Source organism: Rhinolophus sinicus, linkage group LG09, assembly GCF_036562045.2.
Source record: "Rhinolophus sinicus isolate RSC01 linkage group LG09, ASM3656204v1, whole genome shotgun sequence".
Lineage (NCBI taxonomy): Eukaryota > Metazoa > Chordata > Mammalia > Chiroptera > Rhinolophidae > Rhinolophus > Rhinolophus sinicus.
The window spans coordinates 111672955-111693090 of NC_133758.1; the positions used below are offsets into that span (position 1 = coordinate 111672955).

At 36.5% G+C, this 20136-nt stretch overlaps 1 protein-coding gene across 5 annotated transcripts in view; it reads right to left on the minus strand.

The window, feature by feature from the left end:
• Window positions 1-20136, minus strand: part of IMMP2L (inner mitochondrial membrane peptidase subunit 2) — a 538968-nt gene that overhangs the window by 233137 nt on the left and 285695 nt on the right. The window contains exon 5 of one of the 5 annotated variants that reach the window (XM_074341019.1): window positions 10256-10656. The exons of the other annotated variants lie outside the window; for them this stretch is intronic. Within the exon in view, the coding sequence (XP_074197120.1) occupies window positions 10632-10656 (25 nt within the window). The 3' untranslated portion in view covers window positions 10256-10631. Of the gene's footprint in view, window positions 1-10255; window positions 10657-20136 lie in introns of those variants that run through there. 5 annotated transcript variants of the gene reach the window in all.

A 20136-nucleotide genomic window follows, 5' to 3' on the forward strand; every position in this document is an offset into this window, starting at 1 on the left:
ATGTAAACTAAACTAGGCCTAGCCTCTCTTGCTAAGCACGGAAATTAGCCAGTTTATGTATGAATCCAACTTGACTAAGAGAAATCAGTGGACTCGGGAGCCATGTCATTTCTCTTCACTGACACTCTTCTTAGAAACGGAGTCAGAGCATCTAAAATTGCAAATGAAAAATGCTTCACCTTTTAACAAACATACATCAAGGACAGAAACAAATGTACTCACCTTTTAATGAGAACTATATATTTTCTTTATGGTGCCTGCACAATAAGCACACAAATCTCAAATGTTACCCAGTCTGGGACACTATAAAAATCCATTTTTCATTGAATGACTGCTTATATCTATTTAGCACGAATTATTGCCTTTTGAGTACTAGGGAATTTTTTCTCCCTAACTGCACACCCCATTGTATCAAATCTGGTTAGATGAAGCAGAAACAAATTCCTATTTCCTAACACTTATTCAAACCCTTTGGACTAGAAACTATACTGTGATCGTCTTCACATTTTGTCAAATGATTCTCCCAGTTACAGTCACACTAACAAGATCCTCCTTTCGTTGCGTTTGGCTTTTTATGAAAAAGAAAAGGTTCCCCACTAATTTCACAGCACAATAACTCATTCATTACACAATCTTGTTTCTTAGCCTATTACAATTAAAGATGCCTAGGCCGGTTGTGCCACACTATTATAGTCAACAGTTGGCTAAAAAACAAAAGAAAAAAAAAAAAAGTCAAAATGAAATTAAAACTATGCTAAAATACCTGTAATAGATATTTCTAACACTGACTGCCTTTTCTTTCCCGATTTATCCTGTAGTGACTGGCTACATTTTTTAAATTCTGTTAGAAACATAAATCATGGTAGACAGACATTAGCATTATTACCATGTTTCCCCGAAAATAAGACCTAGCCAGACAATCAGCCCTAATGCGTCCTTTGAAGCAAAAATTAATATAAGACCCGGTATTATATGTTATATTATATTACATTATATATTATATTATATCATATTATATTATACTATAAAGACCTGGTCTTATATTATAGTAAAATAAGACCGGGTCTTATATTAATTTTTGCTTCAAAAGACGCATTAGAGCTGATTTTCCAGCTAGGTCTTATTTTTGGGGAAACACAATAGCCACAACATATATGTTGTTTAGGATTTGCCCTGTAAGAATCATAAACATCACATCAGGAAAGAGAATTTTATTTTTAAAGTACAATAAGAAAAAGAACACCAAGAAAGTCCACACTGCAACATGAAAAAAAACCAAACAAACCTTTTTATCACTAAAGTTGCTAGATCTGACTTTCAAGTTAATATCAGAGAGGAGAAAAATGGTGACAGTGGAGTAATAATACCAACAAAAAGGGATTTTAACTGGAACATAGAGCCCTGGTGCTCTAAATCTGAATTGCTGTGAACTAGGGATAATCAGTAAACGCCTTAGTAGCAATTTCAGGTTACACTTCACACAGGAAACTGTTGTTATATAAAAATTGCTGTAAATTAGTTATTATTAAAACTTTGCTGGGGGAAGAGATATATTCAGAGATGTATAGACAACAATTCTGCCTTCTCCACCAGGAAGAGAATGAATATGGCCTTTGTTTTCTGAGTTTGTTTTAAGAAGTAGAAGAGGCCAAAGTGTGTAATATTTCCTTCCACAGAAGCGCAGATACCAGCGTGTGTGTGTGTGTGTGTGTGTGTGTGTGTGTGTGTGTGTGTGTGTGTTTTCCTTGGGGATGGGGACACAAGCCCTGAGGGTAACAGGGCAGCTGCAAAGTTGGATCACACCATTGTACTCTGGCTGGCTCTGCCTTTGGGGACACTGTCATGGTGGCAGCTTGTCCACTGGGAAACCAAGGGGCTAAGAAATATCCACTTTAACAAAAATTGTATTTAGAGCTGTTCTAGGTAGGCGTTATCCTTTTGTGAAGTTCTGTAACTTTGAACAAATAGACTGATATCTCATAATGAGTAAACTATAGTCTCTTTTGACCAACCCCTAATGCAACCGAAATGCCAAAGCAGCTAATGTGAATTGTTTCACTGGAAATCCTTGCACGCATATCCTGTCTCTCTCTCTGTATATATACATTTGCATACAATTTTCGTATCAAAAGATTATCTCTATGTGTCACCATTTTCTTTTGCATTACCTACAAAACAAACACATAGGCTGGCTATTCACTGTTAATTTTTTTGGTTTTATAAAAACAGAAGAAGGGGAAGAAGAGGAAGGAGAAAAAGAAGTCTGCGGCCGAAGGGTTCTATCTTACTTATCTCTGTTCCTCCTAGGACATGACACATAGTAGGGATATACCGAATCCTACAGAGAACAGTGCATAAACGTGTTTCAGGAACAACAAAGAGGAAGCAGAGAATTGCAATTCAAAATCCTGACCTTTAAGAAATTCATAGTAATAGGAACTGGAATATTGCTCTCAGCATCAAGGGGTACGGCCCCCAATTGATTGTGATTCACACAGAAATTCAGAGGCAGCACAGGCTACCAGGGCTTTTGGCTTCTGAAATAATACGGTGATTTCCTCTGATTATAGAAGTAACTCCTATCCATCCTCAACAAAATTCAGGAAGCGCTTACAGATCCAAACAAGAAAACCATTAAGCATACTCCTGCTGCCTGAAGATAACACATCCAACAGTAAAATTACATAATTCAGATATGTTGGGTGCAAATTTTCTCATATAAAATTGACACCATACGGGCTATATTTATGGGTATCATTTTGTTTTACTTCACATTATAATGTACCATTTTTAAAAGGGTCAATCTTCAAAATGACAGTATTAAATAGCTACATAGCAATCCGTTATATTAAAAGTCTATAATTTTTTTAAATGAATCACCACTTTTTGTCTGGAAGTTATGCTGTTTCCAATCTTGCCATTTAGAAATAAATGCAATATAAACATTATTTACAGTAATCTTTATATACATTGTTGATTATTTCTATAAAATAAATGTCTCAAAGTCAACATTAATTTTAATGATACTGCTAAATGCCTGTCTCACAAAATCGCACCAATTTAATCTCCCTAGCGGGAGAACATTTCATGTTAAAAAGAGAAGCAGATTTGCAATCAAAGTTTAGAAGACAAAATTATGACATCAAATAACTTGCACACATAGGATATTCCAATCACTAAAAGTGTTTTCTAGCCTTTGAAAGGGTTTGGTCTCAAAGGCCCAGATAGATTATGGTACAAAATACCAAACTCATTGCACTATATTCAGTCCCACAGCACTAAAAATATAAAAAGACACACATGTATATGTGGTTTAACATTTTATAATTATTTATTATAAAATATCACAGAAGGATGTAAAACTACTCATTTTCATTATAAATAAAAGAGATATTTCCTTTCCTTGACAGCTTGAGTGTAAGACTTTCATCCTGTAACAGACTTACCCTCCCATAATTCAAAATGACCCTGCAGTATACTGTAATGTCCATATGCATTTTGAATGCCGAAACTTATTGATAAAAACTGTAAACTTGCTACCCTTAGAAATAACTAGAAATGGTCAGGACACAGTCTTCTGTGTGAATTTTCTGCTCCGGGTGGAGGAGGGACCTTTGGCTGTGGTTCTCAAAACTACTCAGAAGCACCTGTGCTACTGAACTCTGCTCAGTGAAATAACAATTGTCTAGAACTATCTCCAGGAGAAAAGTGTTTTAAATTCCTCTCTATTATGATTAATCTTAATCACCCATTAATGAAAATTCAGTTTTCCTATATGGCAGAACACACTTCGTAAAGGGGGAAAAGGTAAAAGTTTGTCAAGTGACAGACATCTACCTTCCAGTTTTAAAACAGCACTACATTATAGAATTGTAAGATCCAGTAAAAGAAGAAAAACGTAACAGTAAGCACATTTCTGGAGACTATTGGTTACTAAACAATTATAATTATATTCACGTATTCTCCTCCGTGGCAGCACAGGAAGGGAAAAACCTAGCCTCAGAGACAACATTAAAAGGCGTCATCTCAGTACTGTGTGTCAGAATTTTTACTATTTTTTTCTATCATGTGCATGCTCTCTGGTCCCAAATTCTATTTACAAAATGAACATTTTGTTTTAGCTTATTATTATTCAAGAAGCAAACATGCATTTTGGCACAGAAATAGAAAATTATAATAGAAGATTACTGCATTTTTTCACATCAAAGAAAACTTCTTCCAGTATTTCCAACTCCTCAAAGTAGTCTGATGATACATGGGTAGATAGGTGGGTAGGTAGACCGACAGATAAACAGAGAGACAGACAAACATAGGTAGACAGATACAAATACACACACACACACACACACACACACACACACACAAACACAGATAATCTCCCAACAATGCTGCATACAAAATAAACCCAACACCAATGACAGTCAACACACAATTCATAAGGGTGAAATTTTTAATTGTATAACATAATCCATTATAGCACTTAGACTAAACACTATTCACACAGAAAGTAGTGGCAATTAAGCTTGGAGGTAATTATGTGCTTTTACAATTGCTAAGTGTAATTTTAGAATGAAAAACTGTTATGAAATGCAAATCTAACTTCTATCCAAAATGCTAATTTTTCAAATCACACTGCTTTCAGTTATTTTAGGACATGCCATATTCATGGATGCTATACAATACTCTATGATATCATTTCTAAACAGGTAAGAAGCTTACTGTGGACACATCTCCACAAAGATCCACAAATACATATTCTGTTGGATGACGGAAAAATAGATAGGATTGTGTATTCCAGTTTTCTAGAATTATCAAATTGAAGAACAAAGAAGCTGTTCTGTAGTGTAAAATCTAACCTTTCATTTTAAACTATTCAGCCCAGGGATAACACAAAATCTAATTTGAAATCAGAGGGTGGTGTAACCTTTATCCAACAGATGCTTCATAGATCCACCTAAATTTACACTGTCAATGAAATAAGCAAGACCAAAATTAAACTGAGACTCTTATCTTCTTTAACATGCTTATGCTTAATACCTAAGAGTTAATGCTCCACGGAATGTCATATGAATGTCATGATTTGTAAAGGGTATTTGAACACTCAGTTTATAAAATTCTCATTCTAGTTAAAACTGACCAGTGATGACATGATGCAAAGTTCGTTCTCATCTCATAAATATGCACAAACAGAATAAGTCACTGCTAATAGCTCCAAATAAAATGGCAAATTAATTAAGAGTAAATTTCACTTACATTCATGAAATTAAGTCATAATTATGTTTATATTACTATAAACTTATTCAAAAAACTTTGTTAGAAACAAAATGTTTGATAGAATTGCCATCTACAGTAAAAATGATAACTTGCACTAAGAAATCTTTGATCAGTGTTTTGTTTGAATTTTTACGTATCAGGGTAGTCCACTGCAATTTCCATATTTTACATGAGGGTTTACAGGAGGTGTTTGCTAATACTCAAATTTAAATCATGTGTATCTTCAGAATCATGTGGGGAGTAAGTCACTTTGCTTCCTGATAAGCCAAGTGCACTAATGACCATCCATCAGCCAACCAGCTCTTCACTCATTATCACACACCAGGTGTGACAATTAAGTTCGCGAACTTGTCGCAGGGCTGTTGCTCACGTTTTCTGATATCAGAGGATTCCTCATTATGAATTTGTACCACCTGAACAAACAATTAACCAAGTTTACTACTTGGAAGTGCTGAAAAGGCTGCGTGAAAAAGTTAGACAACCTAAACTTTTCACCAACAATTCATGGCTCTTGCATCACGACAATGCACCAGCTCACACAGCACTGCCTGTGAGGGAGTTTTTAGCCAGTAAACAGTGTATTGGAACACTCTCCCTACTCACCTGATCTGGCCCCCAGTGACTTCTTTCTTTACCTGAAGATAAAGGAAATACTGAAAGGAAGACATTTTGATGACATTCAGGACATCAAGGGTAATACGACGACAGCTCTGATGGCCATTCCAGAAAAAGAGTTCCAAAATTGCTTTGAAGGGTGAACTAGGCGCTGGCATCAGTGCATAACTTCCCAATGGGAGTTCTTAGAAGATGGCCATAGTGATATTCAGCAATGAGGTATGGAGCACTTTTTCTAGGATGAGTTCACAAACTTAACTGTCTGACCTCAATACTCTGTTAAAAGTTTAAAGACTGAATTTTTTTATTATTATTATTAAGACAGAAGAAAGGCTATAAGTTCATGAGCTAAGTATTCCACTTAGGAAGTTAGACAATGAAAAATAAAATAAAAATAAAGTTAGCCAAAGAAAGGTAACAGCAAAGATAAAAACTTAAATTAAACATAAATGAAGATTAAACAGGGAATTACTAAGCCTGAAGTTAATTCTTTGAAAAAACTAATAACTCAGATAAACTTCTAGTGAGTTTGGAAAATTAAAAAGAGAGCGAGAGAGGGGCCAAATAAATATTAAGAATGAAAATACAATATAATCAGAGATATAAAGGAATTTAAAGATATTAAGAGAATTTCATGAATAATTTTATGTCAGCATATTGGAAACTTTCATGAAATGAAAATCCCTTTATGAAAATATAATCAATTTGAAGAAGGAATAAATATTCAATATATCCACAACTATTAAAGAAATAAAATTACTTGCTTAAGAAAAATCTGTCCACAATAAGTATACCAGAATCAGAGATTTTTAGATCCAAGTTTTATCAGACCTTCAATAAACAAGCATTTCAATCATACACTTTTCCAGAGAATGGGAAAAAAGGGGAGGGAGGAAGGATGAAGTGATTCATTTCCCAACTCTATGAAGCCAATATAATCTTGACAACAAAACCAAAAAATGGCAAGAGAACAGAAAATAACATGCCTATCTCAGTCGTGTAAACAGATATACTGAACAAAATATTAAAAAGCCAAATCCAGTGATACAGAAAAACATTTCTACACTTTGACTAAATTCTCCTTTTTGAAATGCAAAGGGAATGACCATGAAAAGATCTATGAATGTTATCCATCACATTAACAGGTTAAAAATGAAAATCCTTATCATTTCAACAGATGCCAAAAAAGCATTTGATAAAATCCAACAGCTAGTCATGGTTAAAACAAAAACAAAAACAAAACAAACAAACAAACAAAAAAACACCTCTTAGCACACCAGAAAAAGAAAAAGGTACCTACCAACCTACCAAAAAGCCTTCAGGAATAATTACTAATGATGAATCACTGGATAGCCTATCACGGCATATTCAAATTCTACAAACACTTCAGGACACTAGTCCTCAAGAATCCAAGCGTCTGAGTAATCAGCCTGCTAAACAAGTGGATGGTGTGGAAGCACATTAATATGGATGAACATTAATAAATACCAATTCATGTCACATTGTGGTAGGCAGACTTCAGAGTTTCCACTGGCTACAAAGTTTGGGGTTTTTTATTCCATTGATTAAAATGTTTATTATCTTTTGGGAGCAAAGCAGCAATTCATGCATTTTTAGTTGTAAATGCTTTCACTGACAGGTGTACATTTCAGACAATGTGACTAAACAAAATGCTTCTACTTCAAACAAAGGACCAGCTTCTTATTAAATTTTTATTTGAGGATAATGCCTTTCAGTAAGTGTTCGGAGGCTCCATCTCCCCGATCTATGAGTAGATGTTCAACAACTGATACTTCACTGTAGTCGGAAGGACAGTGTGGGGCTCTACCTACGCACACTAAAACTGTCCATCGTGAGATTCATAAAATTTATGACAGACCGAAAGTAAGTTCAACCCAGTATCTTTACACTTATTAGCAAACAAACTGTTGATTACTAACTTTTTGTTAAATATTTTGTGTTCTACATCTCCCTAAATGCGCAAATGCACATGGTTCTCAGGGGTTTTACAAATGTCCAAGACCTGAATAAAATCTGACAAAATTTAATGAACTTTGATTTGATTAGATTTGTATTGGGATTTGTCCCTAAAATCATCTCAAGAAGCAAGGAACGCCAGTAACTACGCACTCTTTATAGAGTCATATGGAATAAACAAGTTTGGCATGATCACAAAGGCAAAATGTGGCATTTTTAAATGTTAGTGTTAGTTTTAAATGTTACAAATTTACTAAACTGTAAATATATACGTTAGAGTCATCAAAGGTGCTCAGCTAAGGGAGGCACAATCTCCATGGGGATTCATCTGTTTTCACATCGATTTTTCTTTACAGTAGTCATGTTTGTGAAGCATAGAAGACTCTAGATCTTGAGTTATCAGTTCTTTTCCTTACCCATCGGGGGTGCTCTGCAAGCCCCAATGCTAGACATACTCTTCACAAAGACTCTGAGCTTGACCAAACTCTAGTCAGGCTTCTCTGAGACCTCTTCTCAACTAGGCCTCAACCATGGCCAGTGAAAACTGCACACCCTCTGCACAAATGATTCTGCACACCACACGCCCTGCCCCCCAACACACACGCACACACTAAGAGCCTTGAAGAAACACTAACATCAACATCGTTTCTAATAGCCCAAGCCACACTCCTAGATTGACCCCAGCCCCCCCACCCCGCCCCTCTTAGAAGTGCCTGCCCGAAAAAGCTCAACACCGCCAGGAGAATTTGCAGTTTGTAAATTTAAAAAATTGTACTGTTTGTGAAAATAAATCTTTCTTCACTGTACATTCATTTAGGTGTATTTAAAGAAAGCTGGATGCTTAAAATCTTTCTGGTGAAATATGAAAACTGATTTTCTGTTGGATATGTTCTCTATAAAAATGGATTTGAGGGTGAAAATTATTTATGACTATAGATTTACCCCCAAAATTTTTTTTTGAAAAAACTATTTGCATATGATCTAACTGTCTGTGATTGGTTTTTTACTTCTGGGCTTTATTTTTTTCCCTTTTTTAAAAAATCTGAACCTTTGCTTTGCTTTGAGCATTCTAAACTCATTTATCTGGAAAACTAAATTCCCTGCGGTCCCATTAAGTATCTTGCTAAGCAAACCACCCAGCAGCATCGATAAATGGGAGGCTTGGATGTGAGCCAGTCTTAGAGGATGAGAGTAGGTCAGTGCATTTTAAACCAGCACATCATTAAAGAAGAAAGGACTCTTGCTGCTTAGCCAGCTTACCTTTCTTTCTGGGCAAACACACACACTTATTGACCTATGCTAAATTTATTTTGCTTCTCTACCCCTGCCTTTGAAGCATCTTCCATATTGCTGTATAGATCGGACTTAACAAAGACGTCTGTAATTTGAAAAACAGATCCAAAGATAATCTTTACAATCTACTTGTATACCTTTCAAGCAAGGTTGTAAATAGTGTAGCCTTCCCCTGCATTCTTTCTATTGGAACTTATTTGTCTTGAGGAAATAATCTAGACTACAACTGCCACTACAAGTAAAGTTGCTATGGCTTTTTAAATGGATACTAGATTATGTGTTACTGAATTAAATCGGCATTACTTTGCTATGGCTGCTATACAAAGTACCACAACCTGAGTGGCTTAAACAGCAGACATGTTTTGTCTCACAGTCTGTAGGCTGCAAGGAGTCTTCAAGTTGCTTTCTTCTGAGGGCTGTGAGGGAGAATCTGTCCTATGCCCCTTTCCTCTCTTCTAATAATCTGCCAGCAACGGCCATCTTTGGCTTTCCTTGGCTGTAGCATCAGCTTCTAGTCTTCACGTGGCACTCTCCCTGTGTCTCTATCTCCGTGTCCAAATATCCCCTTTCTATGAGGACGCAGACCTAGTGGAACAGGGCCCACCCCAATGACCTCATTTTACCATGAGCATCTACAAAGACCTTTTTGTCTAAATAGAGTCACATTTACAGGCAACTGAGGTTTAGGATTTCAACATCTTTCTGTGGGACACAATTCAACCCATAACAAAACTTCATGAGGAAGGGTCAGACTTGTGGGGCACACTGGATTTCCATGTTTCTACCAGACCCAGTGGTCCTACTCTTTTGTCATCTCTGTGTTTATTGTTATTATGATTTTAACTTTCCATATTAGAGTTTAAAAGCACTTTTCATTTAGATTCAGAAAAAGGTATATATAGATTTTAAACAATGATTTGTAAGAACACATACAGAATCCTGATGGAATATATTCTAACGCATACATTTACGTATGCACACATTTAGGTTTTGTTTCAAAAAGTCACCCAGGGATTAACAGGTGAAACTGCTGAAACTGAGTCATTGTATGTTGGCAGATATTATGGATTATCATTTGGAAGTAAAACAAAACAAAACAAAACAAAACAAAACAAATGAATTCTTCATATTTCCTAAAACAGAAAATAAGGCTCCTTTTCTTGTTAATTTGTATTAGTTTTGAGCCCCAGAAGCCCCAGCTGCTCAGCTGAGAAATCAAGGCAACTTCCACCTCAGGAGTCTGGATGTGCTGCCATCAGATGGATTGGCAAGGAGAAAAAGACCAACCGAAGAAGGGAGTCGTTTGCTTCCACAGTTACTCCAGTTGACTGTGGCGGGGGCAGAAGTCCAGAACAAGTGGCAGGAACAGAAAGGCCAGAAACGCAGTTGTTTGAAAGATGGCTGAGGCCAAAAGAGGAGCCCAGAATGTAAGAGTTTAGCTGAACACCTTTCAGAGCTGAACCCCGTGGCAGTCATTTGCAGAACAAATGGATAGGTCTGGAAGACAACAGAGAGGTAACGAATGTAGACAGGATGGCTGGCTCTGGCCGTGACAACACCACCCACCTATCCATGTACAGACGTGTCTGAGTGACGAGGTCTGAGGTTTCCCATCATGGTCGTCCTAGGCCCAGGTTCACCAACGGTATCATGTTGCCCGCATTTGTTTTCTTGTACTTGGAAAAATTCTTAAAACAGAAACATAAGCTTGAGACACACAATCATACCGTGTTTCCCTGAAAATAAGACCTAACCGGAAAATAAGCCTTACAATGATTTTTCAGGATGACATCCCATGAATACAAGCCCTAATGCATCTTTCGGAGCAAAAATTAATATAAGACTCGGTTTTATTTTCAGGGAGACACAGTAGTATATGAAGAGACAGTGCTTTTATCTCAAAATCAGGCTATTCTGAATAGTTTGGGTGGCTCAGAAAGCAATAGAAAAGCTGTGAGTGTGTGTGACTGTATTTCATTCTTCCATTTTTGCCTCTAGAAATCAGTATAAAAATCCACAATTTTTCCAAGTGTACAACAATGATTGCAATCAACTTTCGTCATGAGCAGTTTGACAACCATTTTCTGAAAAGAAAAATATGCCTTGAAAACACACAGAGATAGCAAGCGAGCAAGAGGAACCACGTGGCATACATTTATATTTTAAATTATCATGTATTAAATTGTCCTGTGAGGCGTTTTCAATATTGTACCACCTTAAGCTAGGACAGCACAGAACCAGTGCTGGGAATCACTGGTCTCAAAGGAAATGATACTTGAGTCTCCTAATTTCATAAATATCACAAAAACCATTTAACTATTTGACTTTAAAGCACAGTGAGGCAGATAGAACCAGTAAGGAACACCCTATAGAACACATCATTTAAGGCCTTCTCACCTCCACTTCCAAGGTTCAAGATCATTCTGCCTCAAAAAAGAACATGGCCAATCTAATGTTTGTGAGAAATACATTGCATTAAAATTGGATTTTTAAATACTACAGTCATAAATTTTATAATAAAATAATCTAGGAAGAAAAGCATAAAAATCCGGAAGGAAGTTTATCAACATCCTGATGAGGCCACAGTTTGCATAGGATATGTGTTGAGATACCCCTTAAACAGGAAGCAACATGAACCATCTTTTTTCTTTTCAATCACAGTCCTGCTGCTTCCAAAAAAGGGGGGAAAAAATCAGGCAGCTTACACTAAAAGCAGACAGAAATGTTAACTAAAAGATATTAAATTAAGAATTAAGAAGATAAGGGCCAAGTTACAAAGTGAGGTTAGGGGTGGGAAATGGAACAAGAAATCAGTAATTTGAGAAAAAGAATGAGTGGAATATTGTAGGCTTCTTGAAAAAAGGGCACAGGCATTTGGCAATTTCTTCTCTGCTTTAACAAAAACCAGTATGAATCTCAATCAAGAAAATAATATATACCCAATATATTGTGAACGTAAGTGTTGCTGAGACTATATTTTGAAGATAAAGAAATCTCTGTGTCACTTGCTAAATGTCTTTGCTAAATGGTATGAACTGTAAGGGGCTTTTATAATACAATGATGTATCATGTGCTGGTTCTAAGCAGAGACTACTCAACATCAAGTTCTTTGGAGAAAGAAGAAAGGAATCTTAGCAGCTCTGATTATTAACTGATGTTGGATTCCATATTGAATGGAATCTACAAGTTGAAACACTCTATGATTCAATTATCTCTGTCAACATTTCTTCAGTGTGGAGTTGCATATGTTGCATTATAAAAGTGTATTTATTTAAAGGCAACATACCATTATGTTAACTAAAATCAACTTGAAAATGGCAAAATGGCAGCGAATGCATGGTCTAATGTTGGACAAACCACTGTGCCGGTAATCTATGGAAGCAATAGAATTACGGTGTTCTGTGTGGCAAAGAGGAAAACGTCAGCTTCTGAGGGACTGTTTTTGCACCATATGCGATAGACAAACGAACAATGCCCGCAGTCAGCACTAGTTCCAGCAAACAACTGAGAGTTTAGGTCATAAACGCCCCAGGAGATTCTAATCACCTAGAAGTAGAGCTTTATTACCGAGTATTCGTATCACTACCAAGGCATTATAGTCAGAGAAAGATTTATAATAACTTGAATTTTCTTTTCCAGAATTTAACTTAATTAGATCACAGTGTCTAAAACTTAAGTCTCTCTTCAGAAAAAAAATACAAGCTTATTTGTCAAATATTGCATTTCCCCAATAAGTTCATTTTTTACAAAATAATTTTTGAAACTCTTTGAAAACCACTTTCCATATGAATAAAAATGTAAGTATTAACAACATAAAATTAGTAACTGATGCAGAAAAGAAAACTGAAAAAAAAAAGATTCAATATGTGCTTGAGAAGCATATGGGTTACATCAGGTAGGAGTGTGCTCACTTAATTTTTATTATTCTATTTAATCGTGTTATCGTTAACTCATAATTAAGAAGTACTGTACATTACAAAATATAATATGAGCAAAATGATCCCTTCACTGTATAGACCAAGAGTCTCATACCCAATAAGTTAACTAGCCAAAGCCCATTCTGTTCACCACTGGGCTCTAAGCTGCTTATGACACTGACACTGTATTAATTTCCATTACATGTTCTATGTTCAGAAAAGTGCCTGCCATTGGGTACAATCGATGCACAGTTCAGCCAAAATGCCTCACTCTTCAGGCTAGTTAATCATAGCCTGAATGGCAGGATTACCATCTCCACCCATCTACAAGCAAAATTCCAAACAAAATTTAAACAGAAAAAATGCAAAGATGCGATTATTTCTGACTTCCACATGATCAGACACTCTACTGAGTGTAAAAGCTCATAAGAACTAACTGGTATGCCTCACGGTCTAATTTCTCCATTGGTGACATGGGGGTAACTCGGATATTTTCCAAGAGAAGTATCATTACACTTAACCAATAGTTTGATGCAATGACTAGAGAGCAGCATAGCATGGTAATTAAGAGCTTTGGGCCCTGGAGAGCTTCCCATGTGGCTCTGCTCCTTACTGCCTACGTGACACATTATACAACCTCTCTCTGCCTGATTTCCTCATCTGTATAATAGCAAACGCATCCCATGGTTGTTATGAGATTATATAAGCTAACATTTGAAGGGCACACAGGACATGCCTATCACTATGGAAGTGCTTGTCAGTCACGTGCTATGACACCCAACAATGCTACCAGGACACACTGGCCTGGCTACTACTAACAACTTCTATGGAAGAGTTTGAATAACCTCCAACAACAATTGAAGGCAGACTGAATAAAAGTGCTTACAAGTGACAACACATGTTGCTGCCAAAAGTCCACGGAGGACGTCTGAATCAATCACCCACAGTTTGACCTTCCACACGCGTTCTGTTACACGCTGCTGATGAGCTACTCAGCCAACTGCTGAAGATGCTGAGAATGGTAAGTCTATCTGCCCACTAGGAGAAAAAACTCCTCGTAACAAGTGTGTCGTTTTTATATATTGCTCGTGACCACCACAATGGTTTGGGGACTTAGAAACCCATTCTTTTTCTCACGGTTGGTATTAATAAATGGTGAACCGTTTATTATCTGTTCATTCCCCATCAGAAAGGAAGAAGGAATGCATTTCTGGAGTAACAGTGTAATTTCCACTCCCTAGCGGAACAGCAAATATAATGTGCCTGTTGGTGTGTTTATCTTATCAGAAGAACAAGCGAGGAGAGAAATGTAATCCATATATTAAATGGGAATGAGACGAGCTGCAGGTTTATCAATGACAGGGCATATCTGTCAAGAAACTGTAGATCAAATATGAAGAGAGGAGCTTGTAAGATCATCATAACGTTGAAGAGAACCGTAAGTAATAACCCACTTTTCTCTGCTGTATCATTCACGACCTTCTTATCTCCAAAACAGGGAAACGAATCTAAGATTTCAAACTATTCTAAAAATACCTACCTTATAGTGAGGTGAAATATATGACTGTAACAATGCTTACTTATCACTTCAAACATCTCTTAAAATGAATTCTAAATATCAACACTTCTCATAAATATGAACTCCCATGGACTTCCATCTGCATGGAATTCCAGCCTCCAATTCTCACTACCTGCCTAATATCATAAAGGAAAATCACACAGACATACACATACTCATGGAAGAAGATGTCTTAAAACCTTGGACCCTACCCTCAGTCTCATTAAAATGATATGACAATCAACACTAAGTTGGCTATAAACACACAGACTTATAATAATACTATTTCACAGTTTAACAACTCTATGATTTTCAGTCCTTTCTCCTAGTTAATCTCCTCACATATTTATAGATGGCAGACGCAAGGCAGGCAGATGAGAAAATTGAGGCAGCGACGGGTTTAATGATGCCTACAGGTAGTGACTGATGAAACCTTGTGTTCTGACTCCTAACTCAACGCACAGGACCATGCAAACACGGGTGTATTTACACACACGTGGCCTGGAGCCATAATCTATATTTTTATTGTATGTTTTATTTTTGAAGCTCCTATCTCACCCAATGCAAAAACATATTGTTGGTTTCAAAGTTCACAGTCCTTACAAGAAATATACAACTTAAATCTTTTGGCCCTTATTTATTTATTTTTAAATTATATGATTACACTCTCCCTGCTTCAGAAAATTCTATTACTGTGTGTAAAACTATTAACCGGCCTCCTATTGACTCTAGTAAAACAATTATTGAGAGAAAAAAATACTTAGCCCCATAAAGCATGCGTATGGTAACACACGTAATCCCTTCTTGGCACAGATGCACAAATTCAAATTGCTGAGAAAGAACCCGAAAGATTTTTTGAAATCAATACATGTGCTCTAAATGTTCACAGAGAAATATGAAGGTAAGGTAGGTATAAATATATAAAGCTTAGCATTAAACTAATTCCTCTAAGTGGGCTGGACTTTCCAATAAAGAATAAAAAGCCAACAAATCAAAGAGAGATAACATTCCTGGTGAAATACGAGGCACACAATAGACATTTAATGGTTTCTTATTGCTTTAAAGAGCCTTCACATTTTATGAAAGCAAATACTGAGCTCTAGTAGACTGAAAAGGATATATATATATTTTTAAAGGTATCAGAAATTAAGTGAAAATCAGAAGCAACGACTGCTTTCATTTCAGCTCTATGCAGGCAGATTAGGATTAACTAATCACACAGCTCCCTGGTAATTTCTTGCTCCCACGTCTGACTCATCCAGTATGAGAACCAGCAGAAGCTCAAGGAAATGTTTTGCGAAAGCAGCCACCACTTTCCCCATCCTGGCTTAGCCACATTCAAGAAAAAGTACCCTGAAGTACCTACCCACCCTCTCCCATCCTAAGGAAGAAATTTCCTCAGCCCCTCAAAGGGGGAGGCTGAACAGCCTCCTGTGGGTGTCACTGTGGGTCCCAGGGGAGCTGAGTTCACACTGATGTACCTGGATTCTGGCACCAAAAAAAAAAAAAAAAAAAAAAAAAAGAGCCACCACTCATATTTAGGGGACTGAAAAAATTGACCTTAACAAGCAATAGGATTAAAAGTGTTTCTACTTTTGAATTTAAAAAGTTAAACTGAAAAATCCAATTTTCATCCAGAAGAGATAAAGAGCAAACAAAACTCAGCCTGAATGAAAAACACCCTGCCTTTTCCCCTGGCAATCAGGGTGAGCCCTAAAGTTTTCCATATTTTGATTTCCTCTTCTCTAAAATGAAGAAAATAAGAGTATCTGTCCTGAAGGAGTTGATATGAAGATTATGATATTGTGACATAATAAGAAATATATATGTTGGTCTTTGTCCCCAGCTTCTGGCCAGAGATCCTAAAACTTTTGTAATTCCCGACATGATAAAGGTGGTGGGAGCATCTTTTGTTCTGATATTTGGTCTTCGACCCCAGTTCCTGATACAAAGCTTTTAAGTCCCTTGGAATTTCCCGAGTGATAGAATTGTCTTTATTCTAATAAGGTGGCTCTTGGTGGCTCCAGCAGAGCATATGGATGGAGTCTGGTCACCAAAAAACCAAGCCACAGAAAGAAGCTTGGAACTTCCAGCCCACATCCCATCCCCCCACTGCTTCTAAGACACTTACGAAAGCTGCACCTCCATGACCTCTTCTAACCCTAAGTACCTCCTACAGGCCCCGTCTCTAAATACCACCACGTGGGGAGTTAAGTCTTCCACGTGTGAATCTGGGCAGAATACAAACATTCAATGCATAACATAGAGAAACTGAAAGACACACCTGCTTCTGGTGGAATGTAAAATGGCACAGCTGCTCTGGAAAACAGTTCCTCAAACTGCTAAACATAGAATCACCACAACACAGCAATTCCATCCCTAGGAATCTATACAAGAGAGCTGAAAACATACGTCCACACAAAACCTGTACACCAATGTTCAAAGCTGCGTTGTTCATAATATTCAAAAGGGAGACACAACAGAAATGTTCATCAGTGGATGAACAGATAACCAAAATGTGGAGCAACCATAGAATGGAGTATTAGTCATCCACATAAAGAAAGCAAATTCTGACATACTACAACATCGATGCACCTCGAGGACACTGCTCTAAGTGAGATAAGCCAGTCACAAAAGTCTACACATGATGTGATTCGATTCCTATGAAATGTGCAGAACAGGAGGACGTATACACACAAAAAGATTAGTGGTTTGTTCAGGGCTGGGATGGAAGGCATGAGGGGCAGCGTGGGGAGGGCGAAAGCTAACAGGTGCTGGGTTTCTTTTGAGGCAATGAAAATGTTCTAATATGGATAGCAGTGATGGTGGCACATATCCATGAATACACTAAAACCACTGAATTGTACACAATACATGAGTGAATTGTATGGTATGTGAATTACAGCTTAATAAAGCTGTTTTAAAAACCATTAACAAATTAGAAATGAAAACAATTTTGCCTTAAAAACTTAACCATACTAAGCTTTCTTGAAGTCAAAAATCGTATGCCAAAGCAAAATTTATGTGAGAAACAAGACAAAAAAAAAAAAGTTGATTAAAACAAAGGTGGGGAACACAAATGGCAAAAAAGAGTACTTTCTGGTAACCCTTCCATTGCATGATGGTCTTTACTGCATTGTTCCCAGAATTTATGCATTTGAGTCTTTTATTTGAGGTATCTGAACCCTATCACCTAACATTTCAAAATCTTCTCACAGGGGTTTGTTTCTTTGATGCATAAATGGTAAACTCACTGAAGTTTAACTATTCTTTAATTTCAATTCCTAAGTTATAAAATTATAGATTTTTAAAGTAATAACATAACATGGAGTGGGTAGGAGAGAAATACATATAGGCCATCCTACGTTTGCTGTGAAGAGGAATCTATAATTTGTTTATGCCAAAGTACTGAAGCCATTAGAAATCACATGGTTCACAGTATCATAAATTACCTGAAGAAATGCCAAATGGATTTGCACAGAATAATTTGCATAAGGGAATTTTTTTTTAGGTTTAAGAAATATGTTTTTTTCTCTTATGAAAAGCAGAATATTTGACTTTATATCAGGAGACATATTTCTAAACAAGCCGAAAGGAGAAATGTATTTGCCTCCTTATGATCTAGAAGTATCTTTCATTTTTTAAGTATCATACAAAATGATAGATATAAAATGAAAGGTCGGAAAATTTAGTTTTGGCATATGGATGTCATTTGCTCAGTCTGGAGCATATTGTAAATCTACTCATAAGTGTAAATTGACAAACAGGCATCAAACTTCCACCTTTTGCTAACTCATGAAAATTAAAATACGCTACTTAAAACAATGCAAAATCATGTACACTCATTTATATCATAAAGAAAAATGAATGGTCCATGGTGTGGATTCTCTTATCGCTCATAACGTTTCAATGATTCTCTTCGAGTTATGGAACACTCTTTCCTTAATCTAGTTTATTTCCTAAGCACAATGAAAATTAGAAAGGAAAAGAGAACCTGTGTCCTCCTAACTGCTTTTCTTTCACTCATACAGTACTTTTCTTCGTGAGTATGTACCTCATTTGATGACTAGCAATACTCAAGTTCAACGGTGAATGTGGACACAAAAAATAACAGGAAAAATGTTGGATCTTAAAAGTACTGCACAAAAAATTCATAAGAAAATCATTAGGGGAAGCTTGTCACCACAACAAAAACTTGACTTAATTACTGAATTCCAAACTGCCCTAACTTCTGAAAATGTATCCTTTTTCCTTTGCCTTTCATTGTTAATTATTATTTTCTGTTTTTCACACATTTCCAAATATCAAAGGTGTAGGTGTCAAACAGAGTAATAGAGAGAATATAAAACTAAAGATCAATGCTGCTATGTACTAATGGTATATCCTTTAGGGCATGAATTAACCAAAGTCATTGTTATAATGACCTCTGCAGAGAGCCCACATATTTAATTTGCCTGGATTAGCCTTTACCCTAAATGTGCTCGAAAAGTTAGATACTGTGATACTGCTTTTATTCACTTGTAGGTACACCAAATAGGACGGCTGGAAGATGGGGCAGGAGGCTTCACGTCACAATGAGTGGGAGGGACCTGCAAGGTGCCTGAACTAAGGGCAGGAAGTCGAATCCCAGCTTCCACCTTCCCTGTGTGCACTGGCCTGGGTTTTCACTTTCTTTTACTGTAAAAACGGGGTCACAATGACAAATCAAGCGAGATAAGAAATCACCTGACACCATGAGTGATACACAGTATGTGCTTGAATATCCTAATTCCTTCTCATATTACTATTTCCAACTAGCTAGGGGATATTACATACCCATAAGAACCAACTACCTTTCTTATGAATCACAGAATCAAATAAAATTATGCTGAAATGAAATGCAATAATTATTTTCAATTCAATTATGCACACGTATTGACAAAGCCTCTATTTTTTTCTTAATTTTGGCTGTTTTATATGGGATATGTGCTTCCTTTCATAAATTAAGAAAAAAATTAGCATACTGTATGTGAGGTTCTTATGATATTTCCAGGATAGAAAAATGTCCTTTTTTAAAGTTAAACCTAGCATATTCAAGTAACACACATTGTGGTGCTTAGCCGATGCTACTGAAAAAGGGATATTTAGCTTTTACAACCACCAGATATTATACCATATCTATTATACCATTATGACTATATTATCTTACCATTATTGTCACTATACGTAAACCTATTTAAATATAATTAGGAGTATACTTTACCTGATGTCCTTATTACCATATTATTTTTATTGCTAGTGGACAATTTGCACATACATTTAAGATACACATAAGACTGTCCTAAGATCACAGAGCCCAATTTCCCCTGCTGTAGTTAGCTGGAGGATAAATAAGGCAATATCTTCATGGGGTTTTCCAAAGTAGAAATAGATAATATTGGCTCTGACCACATACTATGAAACACGCTTCTAATAACTACTTCTATACCTTTGTCACCCTTTTCACTATTCTCACATTTTCTT